Raw genomic sequence first — 18,876 nt, 5'->3', positions numbered from 1 at the left:
GGCAAAGGCTTCACTGTACCATTCTTAACAAAAGTCGGTCTGCTACCTGAGGTGACCACCTAATTTTGCTTCATTGTGGGGGCTACATCTTTGGGGCTGCATCATCTCTGTGAGCTCTGTTGTTGTAATAATACAGTTTTTGGGGTATTTTACCTCACAGACCCCTTTCAACCAGTCAGTCACAGCTGTGTTTTCCTCTGTTCTACTCCTGCCTCCCACACCAGCACAGTTATAATAAATAGGGATTTCATGTATGTCCTACATGGGGCTGGCCAAAGACATAATTGTTGCTTCAGGTGAAGAACAAGAGGGTGTCTCCTCCTGTTCCATATATCCATATACAGAAGCTGCTTGGGCTGGCAGTTGAAATCCATTCCAGACAACCTCAGTGCCTGGAGACAGACAGTCAGGTTGTGCATCCATAGCAGAGAAGGAATGACTGCTAGAAGGAATGCAGGCAGAAGAAACGCCATGGTGCATCTCCAGCAGCACAACTGGACTCCTTCATCTGCCCCAGCTGCAACAAAACATGTCTCCCACATCGGTCTCTACAGCCACAGCAGGAGCTCTAAATTTCCAACAGTTTGACGTCATCTTCCATCGTCTCCCGAGGCAGACTGATGCCAACAAGAAGTGAGGAGAGAGCCTCTTCCACACATAACAGTAGGCTGGATTTGGGAACCCAGGCATGGTTATAGTGGGGAATGGCTGGGGCTCAGGAGGAATAGCCAGAGGCTGCTACTCTTGGCCCTAATGTCACATCCTCACCATCCATTTGGGCTTTCCCCAAAGAACTTTGGGAGCTGTAGTTCCCCCCTTACATAGCTGTAATTCCCAACTCCCCATTAGTTAAGAGTGTTTTAACATTTTCTGGTTAACACCATTATTTTGCGGAGCCTCCATCAGCGTTCCCTGTAGTAGTATGAAGAGTAGAGGCACCTTAATAACACATGGTGTTAAAACCGTTGCCAAGGTCCTCTGTGCTTGGAGCGTGGCTAACAAAATGTTTTAGGAACGCTTCTTTGTCCTTCACACTTTTTCGTGTTCGCTATGGGAACCATCTGTATATCACTGGCAAACACGATTCCTTCTCAAAGTGTGAAGTAGCTCTTACTCACCCCTCACACTTGTCATGTTAAATTACAGATTGAGATTGGATGACCTTTCCCTATTAATCAAATCCAAATCGGTTTGTGACACTGTTACTATGAGCAATATTCTTTTGCTGGTCCCCAGTTAACCCATAAGTGTGTCATCCCGAATCTCCCCCCCCCCCCATGTGCAAAAGTGAACCCGTGAACACCTCTTTCAGGGCCCACTCCATGTGACGGGATACAGCTTTATTTGGTTATTTAAACATTGCGATTGGTTTAGTGCCTCTTTCTTTCTGCCAGTTCATACCAATATAACACGACGGCCTACATAAACAGTAAACTCCTTCTGTTTCAGTGTATCTGAAGAAGTGTGCATGCACACGAAAGCTCATACCAAGAACTAACTTAGTTGGTCTTTAAGGTGCTACTGGAAGGAATTTTTTAATAGTAAACTCTGTTAGCTTTCATGGGTTGGAAGGAATTCCTAGCGTTACTTCCCTATTTCTAGGGAAATTTCTGCGTTGCTTAAGAGGCAGAAACGTTGCTGGATGGGCAGCGAGAGAGAAAGAGACTCTGATCACTTTAATTTGCGCGATGGAAATTCACACACGTTTCTCTCTTCCTACAACACGCGACAACCCGCAGACGGGCTGCCCTCATTAAATAAAAGATAGATGTGTGTGTGTGTGTGTGTGTGTGTGTGTGTGTGTATACAAATACACACACACACACACACACACACACGAAGCCAGGAGTAGCTAGCAGGTATGGAAGCGCGCTCTTTCTTGCTCTCCCACCCAACTCCATTGACGTCACGCGCTGGAATTCCTTTCCGTCGGGGGTGCGCGCGCGCCCCCGCCTGCCTTGCTCAAAGCCTGCGAAGAGCTTGGCTGGGCTCTCCCGTCGCAGGAGGCCAGGCGGCTGAGCAGCCCCGCGGGTCCCGCCGGGCCCCTTTCCGGGAGGGAGGCGCGTCTAGCAGGGCGTGGTGGGCCGGCCGTGCTCCTTCAAACCCCCCGCGCCGGACAGGCATGTGGCGCCTCGACGCGAGCCTGGTTGTAGCCGGGGCGTGAAGTGGCCGCTTCGCGCTGCACCACAGTCGAGTCCCTCGGACTGTCCCGAGCCTCCGTCGTCGTCTGCAAGGGGTGAGTCAAGGAAGGAATGGAAATGGGAAAGAAGGAAAACAGCAGACCGGTGGGCTGGGTCGGTGTCTCGCCCAATCTGGGGCGGGAGTCGGAGACTTCCCAGGGGCGCAAGCTTCAGGGATCCCTTCGCGTGGGTTGGTTCCAGCGTTTGTCGATCTCGTGTTCTCTGTGATGGGCAAGGGAGCAAAATACTGCGAGGTGTATAAGTGCCTGTTAGTCCTTATAGACAGATACGCGTGTGAGACCCGGGTCCTGCGTGCATGTAAGAAAATCATATTTTAATCACTCGCACATCTTACAGGGTTGACTTCAAGGATACTCTGCTTATCCGCAAATGTGGTAACTTGGGAAGGAACTACTGAATAATGGGATAGTCTTTCCAGGTGAGAGTAGTGTTCTACCTAATCCTAAAGCTAATGGCTCCCTGGGAGTAGAGAGATGGTTTGACAAGGAAAAATAGTGGGGTACACTGCCCGATCTTGAAAACATGTATTTCCTGGCATCAGAAATGGGTGGTTGGGCTATGCACTCTGTACTTGCTCTGAGACAGACTTTTCCATTGTGCATATGTTTCTGCGGTTGAGCTTGTAGGTCCAAGGAATGAGTTCTAGACAACCTGATGCAAATGAAGCTTGGTGTTTTCTAGGTTAGACGAGATGGGGGTTTTGTATTTTAATGGCTCACATGTGATTTGTTGGCCAGAATCATCACAACCCTAATGGCTCTGGTACCTCTCACTTGAGTCAGTCTACAAGTAAGAAATAATGGGTACTGTGAGTTTCCATAAAGGGAATCTGCAACCTAGCCTCTGTTATCAGAAGAGCCTTCATGTCTGCCTAGATCACCCGGAAAATCCTGGATTCCAGTGGCCATTGTAATACTGATTGGAGAGGGGTTATTATGTAAAAAGTGATGCTTGTTCAGAACAATTTGAACATTACGAACATGGAGAGATGGTAGACGAAGGAGATGGTAGCCAAGAAGGGCAATAAGCCAATTTTGGCACATATTTCCCAGAATTCTGCAGACATGTGTGAGCTGTGTGAGAACGCTTATCAAGATGACCTCCTGCTGAAAGCAGATATCTCTTGCTTGATGTGCATTTGAAAATCTTGTTCAAATAAATCTGAATATTTGTAAGACAGGCAGATGCCTAGTGCACACTCCCCCCCTCCCCCCAGTTTCGTAGCTTCCCGAGTGCAAATAGAAGCTTGCACTGCAGAAGGTATCACAGTGTCCCGAGTGAGATGAGCAGGGCACAACTGGCACAGCATAAGCATAATCATGAGGAGAAGGAAGGACAAAAGACGAGTAAGAATGCATCGCGATACGGCTCCATAAAATTATGCATGTGGTGGAGAAAATGGATTGAGAGGTTTTCTTCCCTCTCTTGTGACTGGGGGCGGGCGGGTGGTCTTCCAATGAAGCCAAGCAGTGGAAGATTTGGGACAGAAAAAGGAAGCACTTCTTCACACAGTGCATACTTAGATAGCTTTAAAGAGGATTAGATAAATTCATGGGAAACATCAGCAGGAGAGGACTGTCCTTGTGGGCTTCCCATAAGCATCTGGTTGGTCAGTGGGGAAAGAGGTGATAAGACTAGATAACCCTTTGGCTTCATTTCAGAGGGCTTTTATGTTATGGCAAACTTGTCAAAATGCAAAACTAGGATTTGTAATGCTTTTTCTGCTTAGTGCTTTTCTCCCATTACTGTAAAAATAGATCCATGTGTACATCTAATGCTGAATTGTTGGCATCCGTCTGGCTTGAGAGAAGTCAAACTGCTGAGGTAGTATCAGGAAGTGACCTCCCCAGGGCATAAGTCCAGGCAGTGTGTGTGGAGGTTCTGAGCTGCCCATACAACAAGACCCGTCCCCCCCTTGCCCTCACTGATGTAGTCGGAAGGAAAGCAGAGCAATATGTTTGGCATCGGCTTGGCTGCAGGAATTGCTAGAAGGAGGCGTACAAGGTGCCATCGTACCATCTTTGGGACCCCAGTCTTGATTTGTGCAAGGTTTACTCCTTAGCGTTTTCTTCTCCTGAAGATAGCCTGCAAGGCAGCGGAGGTTTAGGATCAGAGTTTTCCTTCTAGATGGGATTCCTTCCCAGGTTGATGAGCCCCATCTGCCCCTACATTCAGTGCTGAGTGCATTCATTAAAAAGGAAAAAAACAACAACCCCAAAACATTAGACTACCTGGGACCGATCAAAATTCACAGGGGATATCATGCCTTATAGACCTTTATATAGACAGTGAACTCAATCTTCACTCAATCTGTGTCCAGTTCTCCACCTTCAGGATCTTTTTAGGGGCCTAAGAACAGTCCCTGATTTGGTGCTGAAAACCTCTGAGGTGGGTGGGTACCCCCTTATGTTGCAGATAGAGGGACTATGCATAGGGACTGTGCAGATAGAGAGACCCTCTGCTGCTGTATTTCCCACCCCCACTACACACAGATATAGTTTTCCAAAGCCAGACTCTGTTCAGGTTTTGACTTTGGAAATAGATAGATGGATATGCTCGTATTGGCCTCTGTTGTTCAAAACAAAAAAAAGTTGTCAGCTGAACTGCAAGGCAATGGTTGTGTAATAAGAACCTCTATCTGCTATCACCTTTCCACCACTTTCTGCATTTAACAGAAGTGTCTCAAAATCAATGCTTCCATCTTCTAGCAACAAAGAAACATTGGTTTCCTGGGGGGGCTATCCAATGTTTTGTTTAGCATCACATCCATGACTCTCAGCTTACAGAGTGAAAGAAGTGTGTGTGTGCAGAAGTAAAACCAGCGCTGTTTAGCCACATGCATTCTTAGGCTATATAGAACAAAAAAATGAACTTTGGGCCAATGCAGATATTATGGCTTCAATACCGAGGCAGTATTCCCCCCCCCCCCACACAGATACCCCCTTCCCACATGTTTTGTTTAAAAATCCTGCCTGCTTAAAAGTTTGGGTGGACTTGAATTTCTTTCCACATTTTGTTTGGTGATAATAAAGAAGCTCTGGATTTTTTCCAACTAAAAGTGGCAGTTTAACTCATAGCTGTGCATGCTGATGTAAACTGCCTCTTCTATGGCCTAGCTTATTTGGTGGGTTTTCTCTATGAGAAAAATGTTTTTGGCATGCAGAGTTGGAAAATGGGGCTCTAGGAGATGACATCACTGTTCCTGCTGTGAAATAAATGGCAATCATTTATGGGGGCCCTTAAAGATGTGAAAGCAAGTCAGGCATAAAATTTCACTCAGTTCTATACAGTCGTACCTTGGATCCTGAACGCCTTGCTACTCAAATGTTTTGGCTCTTGAACGAACGCCGCAAACCCGGAAGTGATTTGTGGTTTGTGAACATTATTTGGAAGCCAAACATCCAATGTGGCTTTTGCAGCTTCCAATTGCATGCAGGAAGCCTTGGTTGTCGAACATTTCTGGAAGTTGAATGGACTTCCGGAACGGATTGCGTATGACAACCAAGGTACGACTGTACATGAAGCTTCAATGGAAGTATGGATAAAAGTATCATAACGCATGCATTGTGGTCAATTTTTATTACAACTGGAGTGGAAAAGATTCATATAGCATATCAACACTACAACGCAAATATATGAATACGAGTTGTTGCCTCCACATGTGATGGAGAAACAGAGAAAGCCTACCCCCTTAAAAAGCATGTTGTATGGCATCATCATGGGAGGGACATATGGTGAATTGGTGATGGCCATTTCACTGATAAATAATGGTACAGTGATTAATTATTGAAGAGGCAATTCCCTAGTACCCTATGTAATGAAATGAACTTTTTGAGCCTTCTTGGAAGCAAAGTTCTCAATCAGATCACTGTAATGCAAACCTCTCCCAACATTCATCTGAATTCAGTGCTAATTCTAATAGGTATTCTTGAGGCATAGAAGAGTGCGGGTAATTTTATCAATTTCAGCTTTGAAAATTACATCTCACCAGATGCAATGAGAATAAGTACTACACATAAATTGGGGTAAATATATTGACTATTAGGGACGCGGGTGGCGCTGTGGGTAAAAACCTCAGCACCTAGGACTTGCCGATTGTATGGTCGGCGGTTCGAATCCCCGCGGCGGGGTGCGCTCCCGTCGTTCGGTCCCAGCACCTGCCAACCTAGCATTTCGAAAGCACCCCCGGGTGCAAGTAGATAAATAGGGACCGCTTACCAGCGGGAAGGTAAACAGCGTTCCGTGTGCTGCGCTGGCTCGCCAGATGCAGCTTGTCACGCTGGCCACGTGACCCGGAAGTGTCTGCGGACAGCGCTGGGTCCTGGCCTATAGAGTGAGATGAGCGCACAACCCTAGAGTCTGGCAAGACTGGCCCGTACGGGCAGGGGTACCTTTACCTTTACCTTTATATTGACTATTATGTTTATGGATAAATTGAAGGGCTGACAGACCTGCTTTATTATTATTTTGAGGTTGATTATATGACTTTAAAATTCTCTTGATCTCAGTCAATAATTCCGTTGAATCAATTCCCACTTGGGAGGCAGTGTCCTAGTGCCCACTGGAGAAACATCTTTTCAGCCCTTTTCAAAGGCATCATCTTCCAATTTAGCCAACGATTTAACATCAAGTGTGAATCCACACTTGCCTTTAAGCAGCACCATTTGCTTACACTTGTCATCTAGGTTATTTCATCAGCCTTCAGTTGAAAGACAAATGCATGATTCAGGGACTTAGCAGGCCCTTGAGACAAATGCTAAGTGAAACCAAGTCATGAGATAGCTTTCTCCATTCTAAAAAGCTAGGGAGTGATTTGATCATAAAATTTAAAATAGTCTTGTGTGGGGTCTTTTGGTGAGAGTAGTCCATGTATGGTATAGGCTACCAGTTTTTTTTGGACCCAGAGGCATATTTGGCAATACACCCAAACCAGAGAAAAAGTAGGCGAGTCAAACACCAAATGGGAAAAGCATGTACCAGAAGCATTCTGGGGAAATGGAGATAAGAGGGTGGGGTGACTGGATGTCTTCACCTTTATTTCTAGCCAGCCCAGTGCCATCCATGGGGGGGGGGGGACACACCTGGGAGGGAACATTGGCGGGTTGCAACGGTGGTGTCTGAAAGCACAGCATATTGCCCATGGGACCCCAGAAGTATGGGCTGTTTTATAAATGAACCTCCTCCCCCTGAAATTTATACTGCAAATTTAGCTAGTAGGCTGCCATGATCACTAGTGTTGGTCACACTATCCACTGCTTAGGGGCTAACCAGAGATCTGAGTCTTTACTATCCCTGCTTAGATATATAACCTGTTTCATGGCTCCTTCTATGGCATAGAAATGTGGCCTGACCTGATTGGTATAACTGTAATCTGTTGCTAGTAAAGAAAACTAGAAATAGTGGTACCTCGGGTTACATACGCTTCAGGTTACATACGCTTCAGGTTACAGACTCCACTAACGCAGAAATAGTACCTCAGGTTAAGAACTTTGCTTCAGGATGAGAACAGAAATCGTGCAGAAGTGGCACAGCGGCAGCAGGAGGCCCCATTAGCTAAAGTGGTGCTTCAGGTTAAGAACAGTTTCAGGTTAAGAACGGACCTCCGGAACGAATTAAGTACGTAACCAGAGGTACCACTGTATTGGATATACTGGAAAATTTCTGAGAAAAGAGAGTTTGTGGAGGTAAATTGTAACACTTTTCCATGCCATGATGTATGAAATGAGAGAATGATCCCAGGATGAAAACATGGCTAGAAAGGAATATATGCTTTGATTTGTTTATATTTGGAATTTGAGCATTTCCCCCATGCTGCAATTTTTATTGTTCTAGAAAAAGGAGGATGAAGGAGGTAATGGCTAATAACAGTACAACAAATATATCTCAAGCAAGAAAAGCAGTGGAGCAGCTGAAAATGGAGGCATATCTGGACAGGATAAAGGTAAATTTCAAACTGTTACTATGTCTACATATATTACATCATAATATAATGTTTATTCTTGGGGTGCATAAATATTTGGTCAGCTTGTGCTGAAACAAAGGACACATTTCTAGCATTGACAGGATGTACATCTCATGCCTGAAAATCAGTTGGCTGTTGACTTGAGGATCAGATTACACCAAAATGATTTCTTGACGAGCTTTGTAGCCACCTCTCACTGTAGATAAATCTTGCTCTCTCTTGATAAGGGCCATCTCTCCTCTTAGTTCAGGAAAAGGTACATTATTTCCTTTCCCAAAGGAGTCAGTGTACTTATTAAATGTCAGACTTGATGCATTCTTTTCAGAGTACAATTTACTTTTGCTACATTGAACAAAATAGGATTCAGAGGCATTCTAAAGCCTTGATGGTCTTTACATTTTCAGCTTGCTGTACAAAGGGCCCACTTTCTACAGCAATAAATTAAATGGTGGTACACGTTGAATTCACAATCATGCAATGGCATGAAAAGCAAAACACAAATGGCAAATCTGCTGTTTTTTCCTTGTCAGAAACTGAAACTGGATGCCTTCAGCTACAAAGCAAAAGTAGCTTCTGAAAGCGCCTCCATAAGCACATGTGTATTGAAAGTGTTAAGACTGTGCCAAAGCAGATTTTGCTTGAAGTTATAAAAGCAAGTGACTCTGCTTCTAAAGATAAACGGGTCTAATCCTGTATGGTGCTTGAATAGTAGAGGCCTAGGAACCATTTGTAAGCCACTGTGCCTTCATCAGAGGAAAAGTGAGGTATAAGTGTAAATACATTATTAGTCCACAAGATGCATCTTTGTGTTGTTGTTTTTTGTGGGGTTTTTTGGGTATGTGTGTGTGTGTGTGTGTGTATGCATGTTCATAAACCACTCTATATATATAGTACCACTATATATATATATAGTGGTACCTCATGTTACGTACTGTACTTAATTCGTTCCGGAGGCATATGTAACCTGAGGTACCACTGTATATATATATATCTTAAAGGAGAAGAGCAATAGCTATGATCCAGAAACTCATACGCCACTGTTATTGTGAGAGTATTTTTTTTTTAAGGAAGAAGGTTAGTGAAATTTTAATGAATTAGACAAGAGTGATATAAATCATTTGTGTAACTAAATGTCTGTGGATATCAAGTGGGTTGATCTTGCTGCCTTCCAATCAAGAAACACTGTAGTTGTTTTTTATTACAAGTGACAGATCACACACAGTTATATACAATAGCTATTGTGTTTTCTCTCTTCCCTTTTTTAAAAAGAGGCTGAGCAAATACCTCTAAAATAAGTGTTGTGAGACCAACAGCGGCGTTACGGAGATGTTTGTGGATGTGCTCATTTTAGACAAAGCAAAAGCAGAGTGGGCGTTGTCACAAGAATAGCAATTATGTCTGTCTTGTCATGGAAGGTGACTGTAGTAATTGCAGCATTTTCTCTTGTCACTGAATCTTATAATTATAGTGTATCTAACAGGATTATGTTCTAACTTGGGCTGCTTCTAATCACCTCCTTTGCTCTGAAATGTAATGGTAAAATTCCACAGTTTTCCTCAAGGCTGTTAACTCACGCTAAAATCTCAAATGTTTGATAACTTGAGCCCCTGAGTAGTCATTTTATCTTGAGGAGGAGGTGGAGGATGTGGTAATATATATGTAGTATATAAAAGAGGGCAGGAGAAGGAAGCAGTATTACTTTCAGTTAATGGAGAAGCATGGAACTGGGAGGTGTCAAAGATAATTTTGCCCATCCATCTTCTTTAACTTTGAGACATTCATCACACAAAACTACCATCTCTCAAAAGATGAATCTATAAAACAGAGTAACTCAGTCTTTGATTATTTTAGATTTTACTTGAATAAATGGAAGTTGTTAGAACCAATGAGCAAGTATCGGAAGGCTCAGTTAAGGAAGATTTAGTGGTAGTTATATGCAGATGTGATTTCTGATTTTAAAGTTTTACATAGTTTTTGTTTATATGTATGGTTTTTAATTTCATTTATGGATAGTAGTACATATATATTTTTTATAAATAAAATAATACTTATCCTCATGTCTTGGACAAGGAAGCTCATTGCAATATACACTGAGCAAAAAGTGGAAGTTGCTTTGAGGGTTCTGTACTACTGGTTTAGTCTTTATTAATAAGTAGGTTTAGCCCACAATTGCTCTTCTGCATTCACCGTGTAGTGAGGCAGGGAGGCCAGGAAACCAGCAGAAGCTGTGTCCAAGTGGTTCCAAGTTGTACTGATACATGAAGGAAATGTTTCCCAAATGAAATTCAACTTTCTCTGGTGTTGTAGAGGATTAGCTAGTTTCTTCCCACCCTGCTGCCTTTATCCATTTTCCTATTGCACTAGGTCAGGGGTCTGCAACCCGCGGCTCCAGAGCCGCATGCGGCTCTTTTACATCTTTGCTGCGGCTCCGGGGTGGATACCTGCGAGGGGAGGAGGCGCATTGTGCACCCCGACACTCCTCACTGTGGCGGGCGCTGTACTGGCTGTGATGTCGCATGGGGGCGGTGTGTGCGTTAGTCACGCACCGTCCCGACGTCACCTTCCCGCCCACTCTCAGATCGTGGCTCCGGAGATATATTTGTTTTAAATGTTGCAATGGTTTTACGGCTCCCAGTTGTTGTTTTTTCTTCGGAAACGGGTCCAAGTGGCTCTTTTTGTCTTAAAGGTTGCAGACCCCTGCACTAGGTCATACCCAGGAGAGCTTTTTGGGACTTGGTGCAGTTCTGCTAGTTGCTAACTGGGTGTTATAGCTGTGATAAGGAACAATGTGAATAATTTCAGAGCCACCACCCACTACAAAGATATCACTGTCTAAATCTAACCCAAGTCTAACAAGCCATTTAAACAAAGATAATGATAGTCTTTATATATTGTCCTCTTTCATTTTGTTTCGTTTTAACCAGTTGAGAGTTCAATGGAGCTCTTCTGATTCTCCAGTCAACACTATAAAACATCTGATAAAAGATGCAGCAAGACAGCAAATGAGCTGAACATGTTCTTCACATTAAAAAGTAATTATACACTTTCTACCGGTTCAGCCTGTGTGGGCACCATTTTCAGGCACTGCCACAGTCGTGGAGAAGGCAAATGAATTATCATAATGAACTACAGAAGATGTAGGATTGCTTTATACATTTACCAAAAGCAACATATTTCTGGGTTTGCTATGGCATGCTGTGCCCCCAGGGCATTCCTCATTTGCCTGTTAAGAGGACCCTTCTTGCTGCCCAGTGCCCAGGTTTGAGAATAAAGACTGTGTGCTCTGAGGTGTGTTTTTGCTTTTATTAGTTCAAATCAGTACTCTGTGGAAATATTTCAACTGATTCTGTTGGCCCTGTGGCAGCAGTGATGATGCTTAGGTTTCTGTCTCCCCCCTCCCTCCTTTTTTTTTGTTTTTTTGTTCTAAACCTTTCTAGGTATCCAAGGCTGCTGCTGATTTATTGGCATACTGCGATGCTCACATGGGAGAAGATCCCCTTATTATTCCAGTGCCCACATCTGAAAATCCCTTCCGGGAGAAGAAGCTCTTGTGTACTATTCTCTGAATCACCTTGCAATTAAAAATGACCTTTGGGAGAAAACATTACTGATGGTGCATGCTTTTCCTCAAGACATCTTCTGTACAATAATTTAGTCCAAAACTGACTTGCTAAGAACACAGTATGTTCTTAAGCTAGTCTAATGCCAATTTTTAAAAACCAGTCCTTTGTACTAAACATTTCTGTCGACTTATTTTTTTAACGAAGGAGCCTTATTTGGTTTCAGTTATATGCATAGCTGTCAACTTTTCTCTTTTCTTGGCAAGGAATCCTATTCGGAATAAGGGAATTTCCCTTTAAAAAAGGGAACAGTTGACAGCTATGGTTATATGATAGTTTGATTTTGCTAGTTAGAGTGTGTGTGTCTTTTCGTGAGAGATTCTGATACCAAGATGAGCAATATCTACTCTCAACTTTTAAAAATCCTTTGTATTTTTATTTAAGAGTTGTGCTTAGTGACATCTCAAAACACTGGACCTTTTAGAAATCTAACTTTCCCCTATCTTATAGACAACCGTTAAAACTTCTGCCCCTTAGAAACATAGGAAGATGCCTTTTACCAAGTCATAGTGGATAAACATTGATGACGATATCAGAATTTTTAATATTTTAAAAATGTAAATATTAAGTTTTTCAAAGGATAACTAGGTTAATGTTAAATAATCTGGCTATAAAAATGTTAGCCCTACCAGGCATATTGCATTAAAGCAGGCTTTTCAAGTGTAAATGACAAACCCGTTTGATCATTTATCAGATAGGAATATTTATACTCTACCAACTAAACAAACATAGGCAATTCATTTTTGCTTGATGAAAACAAATCGTTTTAGCCTGCCCAGTAACTATATCAGATCTTGCGTCAGCCAATTGGTCATGGCTATTTCATTTTATTTGCTACTTTGTTTTTGTGAGGGTGAATCAGGCAGTGAAGCAAAATGGAGCAGCACAAGGGAAGAGGGAAGAGAAGACAAAATTTGTCTAGTGTGCAGGTTTCCATATCCCAAACTTGCAGCACATGTGTACTCAGATGTCCCACTAAGTTCAATGGGACGTAAAAAAGGGTATAGGATTGCATTCTAAACCTCAAAAACTATCATAGTTGCTGATGGTAAGAAGCACCCTCCATTGGAATATTTTTTCTTAATACGTAAAAAAAGGGAAACATGCAAAAATGCATACAGCAAAGAAAGGCAATGCTGAAATGAGAATGCAAGGGTAAAAAACTGTAAATACTCTATTTACTTGCAAGTTAACATGGTTAGGGATCAGATTTGCACCACTTAGGAAATATATATGAAGTATCAGTGGAAAACTTAAGTCAGTGATTTAAATTGCTATCTTCTTCTTGCTTATTTAAATTGTTTTACCCTGATGGAGGCCCGTACAGGAATATTCTCTAGCCCTATGAGGAGGTGCCATAGTCTGAGCCTGGGATCTTCTGCATACACACACACACAAAAGTTCTGTACCACTGAACAATGACCCTTCCTGTTCCTACTCAAGGGAATTTGGAGATGGAGGGTTTTTGTTTTTGTTTAAATAATTCAATACATTCAGAACTTTCAAGTTAAAATGAGACCATGGTGATCTCATCTCACTGGTCAAAATGGCACACTGAAGATTAGCAGGGCCAGTTCAGTTTAAATGAAGAATTGTTGCTCAGAAGTTTATACAAATTTTGCAGATATTGATTTCCATACTTCGCACTGTAAACCATGAATTGCCATTACAGGATGGAATCATAGGCTATTTAGCATTTGCTTTTATCCCAGGCTCAACACCAAAATGCCACCACCAGTCTTGGTCATCTGCATGTTCTTAGTATAGTTCAGCACACATTAAGCAATTGTATTTTCTATGTTTGTTTTGTACGTTAGCTCTTACTCTTAAGTATATCTTCAGGCCCTTGAAATTGTGGCACAAGGATGAACAGGGTGTTTCCTTCGAGATAAACAGGTAGTACCTCTAAATTATACAGTTAATGTGCTCCTTGCTATGTGATCAACAGTGTTACTGTGGAACCTCAGTCCTTTTCTCCTCATTTAAGTTTTTTATGCTTTCAATATTAATTTTAATAAAGGTTATTTTGATTTGTGATCGTTGTCTCTGTAATAGTTTGTCTGCTTGTTTGAGAAGAGTATAAATGTTTTACAACTTGTGTGTCGTTATCACACACCTGGGATTACGTCCCTCTGGTACTGTGGATTCATTTCAACTTTGGACAAACCACACCTTCTTCGCCTCAATTCCCCCTCATAGATTTTGAGTACTGATTTTAGAACTGAATTCTACTGCTGGATTGCTGTTTTATGATGATCATTGGTTTTTATAATTTTTATGTGATATTGCTGTGTTACATTTTAGTGATCTTTATTCTGCGCTGGGAACCTTCTGGTTAAAGGGTAGGTTTTAAATAAAAGTAATAATATTCAAGTTTCATGTATCTTGCCAGCCTAATTTGTGTATTATACATTAAAATGCTTTGTTTAAAAAGTAAAAATCCAAAAAACAACTTATTAAATGCTCAATCTGTTAACAAAATAAGACAGTGTTCGAGTTTTGAAATTTTATTTGAAGGGCCATGCTGCCCAAGATGAGGTATGCAAATAACCTATATTTCTCTGTTGCTTACTATGGGTGTCTCACCTCTTCAGGGAAGGTAAAAAATAAAATACAAAATGAACCAAGAAGTTCCATAATCCCAGACAGTTGAATTGTGACTCTACAGTTTTATCTCTGTTCCTTCTCTTCCGTGCCAATTCTAGCTGTAACTTCCCATAGTGGGGGAGAAAGCTTTTTTCCCTCACGAAATGATTGGGCAGAATACTCCCTGCACATCTTGCCTTAAATATCTGATTTTATAAGTGCTAGAGTACTTTTTAAAGAAAGGAAAGCTGGGAATCCAGGAATGTAAATAGGCAAGGGGTGGCATGGCCTGAATCCAGGAAAAACTGGGCCATATGTCAACCTGGGTCATTGTGGAATACTGTAATACGGCTTGCCCTGCTGGGCAGTTGTAACTATGAACCCATTAAGGATTGTCAGTGACATCACCTTAAAGGTGATGACCAGTGCACAGGGCAAATTGAAGGCACATGTGTGCCTGGCTCAATACATGTGTTTACCCATGAGTGTTCAGGACTTTTGAGCTGTCTCACTGTTGTCTAAAATCAGTGGTACTTTCACATTCTCATGCTATTGCCCTGTGTCTAAAAGACAGTATCTCCCCCCCCCCCGCAAGAAATCTCCAAAGGCTTCTGCTCTTGCGTACATCCTCAGCATCTTTTGGTAGGTCTTTTGGAGGGAAGATGGAGCTTAGCCTGTCTGTCTGTAAGCAGCGGTAAGTGTGGGATGCTAGCTGACACCAAAATTCTTCATGGTATGCCATTTCCATCTCCACCCACCCTGGACACTGTAGAAGCTGCCTCTTAATTAAATGTAAATTTATGTCTCTGGCTTTGAATCCTAAATATGAAATTCAAGACAAAAGCTGACACATGTAATGGTTTCCATTCCTAGAGTTTTATGAAGATAAAAACCCATTCCATTCCTTATCTATCATCATACTGTAATATATCTGTGCTCAATAAAACCGGACTCTCATTTTAAAAGAGATTTAGCAGATATGGCAGTTTGTTTAAAAATGCCTTTAGAAAGCAAGAAAAACAATTAGTTGCTTTCTTCATAATAAGCTCCACTAGGGAACCCTTTCTACATCATAATTGATTTAATTTTAACAAGGCTGCACAAGTTACCATGGCAACATGTTTACTTATCCTTTTCCAACTGAAAAGGCCTAAACCAGCACAGTGAACCTAGAAGATGTAGGCCATAGCATGTGTTGTATTCTCTCTCTTTTTTAAAGATTTCTAAGACATTAGAAACTAAGTTAAATGCAGATGTAAACTATTTCATAGTATCTCTAAATAAATATATTTTTAGAAGGGGGGGGGGGAGGAAGGAAAACACTGCATTCCAAATGACCTCACCCAGAGATTTCACATAAATGTTGAACAGACTGGGGGACAAAATGGAGTCCTCCCAGCATAGTATAGTACAATTGTCAGGGGGCACAAAAAAACCCTGACGTCATGAACGAAACTAGCATTAGGGAGACTATATTAACCTATATTGCTAATGTTAGACACAAGGGCCAGTAAAAAAGCTGGTAACTGTAAGGCCGTATTGTGAGTTAGTAGATGCTGCTTGAACCAGGAACCAGCACTTACAGCTCATCCTCCTACCCATTTCATTATGCTATTTATATATTTCCTATTTTACTGAACCTTAAACAGCTGCTCACCAGCAACAAAAGGCAAAAGCACAGGGACCAACACGGTGCAGTGACCCAGAAGTCAGTTCTAACCCCATCTGTACACAGGCAACAGGACCTAATAATGTTGGTCAGCTTCAAAGGTTTATTCACCTGTTCATCTTCCAATATGATATATACAACCATCTGCAGGCAACACCCGTGTTCTACATAGGACAGGAAGACTAGCCTCTGCAAAAGAATAAATGGATGCAAAACGGACATCAGAAAGGAAAATTTTCAGAAACTACTTGGAGAACATGTCAGCCTCCCAGAACACTCTGTTAGTGACCTTGAGGAAGCCATCCTTAAACAAAGGAACTTTGAAGGGAAACTCCAGTGTGACGCTGCTGAATTACAGCTCATCAAGAAGTCAAATTCTACCATCAGTTCTGAATTGAGACAGCAGGTTTTATTTTGACTACAGGTGTTTGTGTTGTTAACACTGTTGCGCAAACAGCACTTATTTTACATTTAAGTTTACGTTCATCTTCACAGTGTGCATTTCTTGCATGCCATTTCCCTCTGACCTTGCTGCCAACGTTGTTCTCTCTGTACTCCTGTGATTGTAGCTGCCTGGTCTCTGTAGGTATAGCAAAATAACTACTGTACAGTATTTTGTTTCTAGCAAAAGTGTGCAGTGTGTGTTACACTGTATGCATTACATGCTCCTTCCCACTTGGCAATCGTTTTTTGGGGAAAATACTTATGAAATAACTTTTTTATAGCTGTTCTATTCCTCCTTCAACCTCCTTTCCAAATGGTTTGTAGGTTGATTTATTGCTGCCACCTGCTGGATGAATAAATAAAATTATGCATGTTGGAAATGAAAGGGAAGGCTTGATCATGCAATTATATTGTGAGAGACTGGCAATGGACTGAAGCATGCAATGAAATAGCACCTAAAGAAGGAATTCTCATTTACCTCAACTATTTGCAGTACATTACTCTTACAGTGGTACCTTGGGTTACATACGCTTCAGGTTACAGACTCCACTAACCCAGAAATGGTACCTCGGGTTAAGAACTTTGCTTCAGGATGAGAACAGAAATCGTGCTGCGGCGGCAGCAGGAGGCCCCATTAGCTAAAGTGGTGCTTCAGGTTAAGAACAGTTTCAGGTTAAGAACAGACCTCCGGAACAAATTAAGTACTTAACCCGAGGTACCACTGTACTGTAATTTTCCTATACAAATCTCAGCTGAAAAGAGATCTATGGTTCAGAGGAAACCAGAAATGGTGAACTAGGACACATAGGACTTGTGTCACTGCTGGGAATGGTAGCTTGTTTCAAAATGCAGATGCCTAGAGAAATCAGATTTCAGTCCTGTCCCCCCCATTTGCAACCCAGGCAAGAGCTTTTTCTGTGGTAGCCCCAAAATCGTGGAACTAACTCCTTACAGAGACGCACCCTTAGCATTATCAATGTTTGCTGAAGATGCACCTCATTACCTATGACAGCTGAAAAGTATTTTATAAGCTACCTGAAAACTATAAAGAAACCCGATGGATAAGAAGTCAGGGTACATATATAAATGAATTATAAAATTTGCAGCATGTGGATAATGTGGAATGAATTGCAGTGAATAATGCAAGTGCACTCTAGAAAATTAAGGTGTAAATGTCATTGTAGGAGGTGTGGGCACAATTTTATTTATTTTTTGGTCTCACATATAGGGTTTGCCAGCATTTTAATGGTCCTACTCCTGCATCTTTGCCATGCAAAAATTAAGCAGATGAAGCTTCCCACAATCATTTCATCTCCATATTAGGAAGAGCTTTACCTGCTAGATTTCTGCATGCCAGGCTGCTGTTAAAATCATAGGGGCAGTACCAGTAAAGCAATTAGCAGCCATAGGTGCAGGGTGATAGGGTTAGGAGACTAAATGACTGGATCAGGCGAACTTAAGCGAGAGAGTCAATAGCTGTAACAGGTGGACCATTCCCTACACATGCACGAAAAAATATATTACATGTTTTATTTCTGTACTGCCCTTCTTCCCGATCAGGAGCCAGGACAGTACACAGCATCATTAAAAAACAGGCAATTTAAACATCAGATAGGAACCACCCGCTTTTTCAATTTAACCTCATTTCAACAGTTGGTGAAGAAGCCCTTTGGACTAACGACTCACGATATCAACAATGACACTGGAATTTACATTTATCTATATTTGCTTTTTCAGCAACAGAGGTGGATCGTTGTAAACTTGGGTTTCTATTATGGGAAGTTTTATCGATTTTCAGTGTATAAAGACAATTACGAAGAGTCCCTCCTCTCCCCTCGTACAGGTAATTTTATTAAGTCCCGTTTGTGATTCTAGTGGATTCTTCAAAGTTATCAGTGGATAACCCTGTCCCGCTAGTAGGCGTGCTGCCAGCAGAAGGAGGAACGTGCATTCCCACGTACCACTCCGCCCGCCTGCAAATGTAGCGAGATTTAACCCTGCATCTCAGGAAACAGCCGGTCCTGGGGCATCTGCTTGATTCCCTTGAGAGGCGCAGGACGCTGCTGCTGGGTAGGAGCCAGGTCTAGTTCCCGCCTCCCACCCGCAAGTTCTTCGCAGGCGTGGGCGTTTAAAAAATGCTTGCTTCCCACGTTCAAACGCTGGTAAAGCGCTTCAGTCCAGAGAGGGGAGCTCAAGCTGACATGACAGAAAGCCTCCCATGTGAAAGGCTATATAAAGGTTATATAAAGCAGAAAAGAGAGAGAGAGCCATTGAAATGAAATTCCTCGTTATTTCGCGTGGCGCTGGCTCTCATTTATTTCTGCCGATCCGCAGCTTGCTGCGGGGCATCCCCAGGGGAGGAGCTGGAGGCCCCCGGCGGCCACCTCTTCGCCG

At 42.3% G+C, this 18,876-nt stretch overlaps 1 protein-coding gene across 4 annotated transcripts; it reads left to right on the top strand.

Annotated features, from left to right (window-relative positions):
* Positions 1-1,936: 1,936 nt before the first annotated feature.
* GNG4 (G protein subunit gamma 4) lies at positions 1,937-14,156 on the top strand. Of its 4 annotated transcripts, XM_083497020.1 has the most exons (4): positions 1,937-2,236; positions 2,538-2,619; positions 8,034-8,142; positions 11,601-14,156. In XM_083497020.1, exons 3-4 carry the CDS (start codon positions 8,044-8,046, stop codon positions 11,727-11,729), a joined length of 228 nt encoding a protein of 75 aa, XP_083353146.1. In that variant the 5' UTR covers positions 1,937-2,236; positions 2,538-2,619; positions 8,034-8,043; the 3' UTR covers positions 11,730-14,156. The 4 variants fall into 4 exon arrangements, with proteins under 4 accessions (XP_083353146.1, XP_083353145.1, XP_083353148.1 ...); XM_083497019.1 differs by lacking the exon at positions 2,538-2,619 and having other exon boundaries at positions 1,939-2,236; XM_083497022.1 differs by lacking the exons at positions 1,937-2,236; positions 2,538-2,619 and adding an exon at positions 2,403-2,498.
* The last annotated feature ends 4,720 nt before the right edge of the window (positions 14,157-18,876 follow it).

Source organism: Podarcis liolepis (genome assembly GCF_965112155.1).
Source record: "Podarcis liolepis genome assembly, chromosome: 3".
NCBI classification, from domain to species: Eukaryota; Metazoa; Chordata; class Lepidosauria; order Squamata; family Lacertidae; genus Podarcis; species Podarcis liolepis.
The sequence above is the reverse complement of the archived record's forward strand: the minus strand, read 5'-3'. Positions and strand labels throughout refer to the sequence as shown.

Excerpts from the sequence above, each read along its gene's own strand:
- GNG4 (XM_083497020.1), top strand. The coding sequence starts at position 8,044 with ATGAAGGAGGTAATGGCTAATAACAGTACAACAAATATATCTCAAGCA. Across the intron at positions 8,143-11,600 it reads CATATCTGGACAGGATAAAG|GTATCCAAGGCTGCTGCTGA; the intron begins GTAAATTTCAAA and ends AAACCTTTCTAG.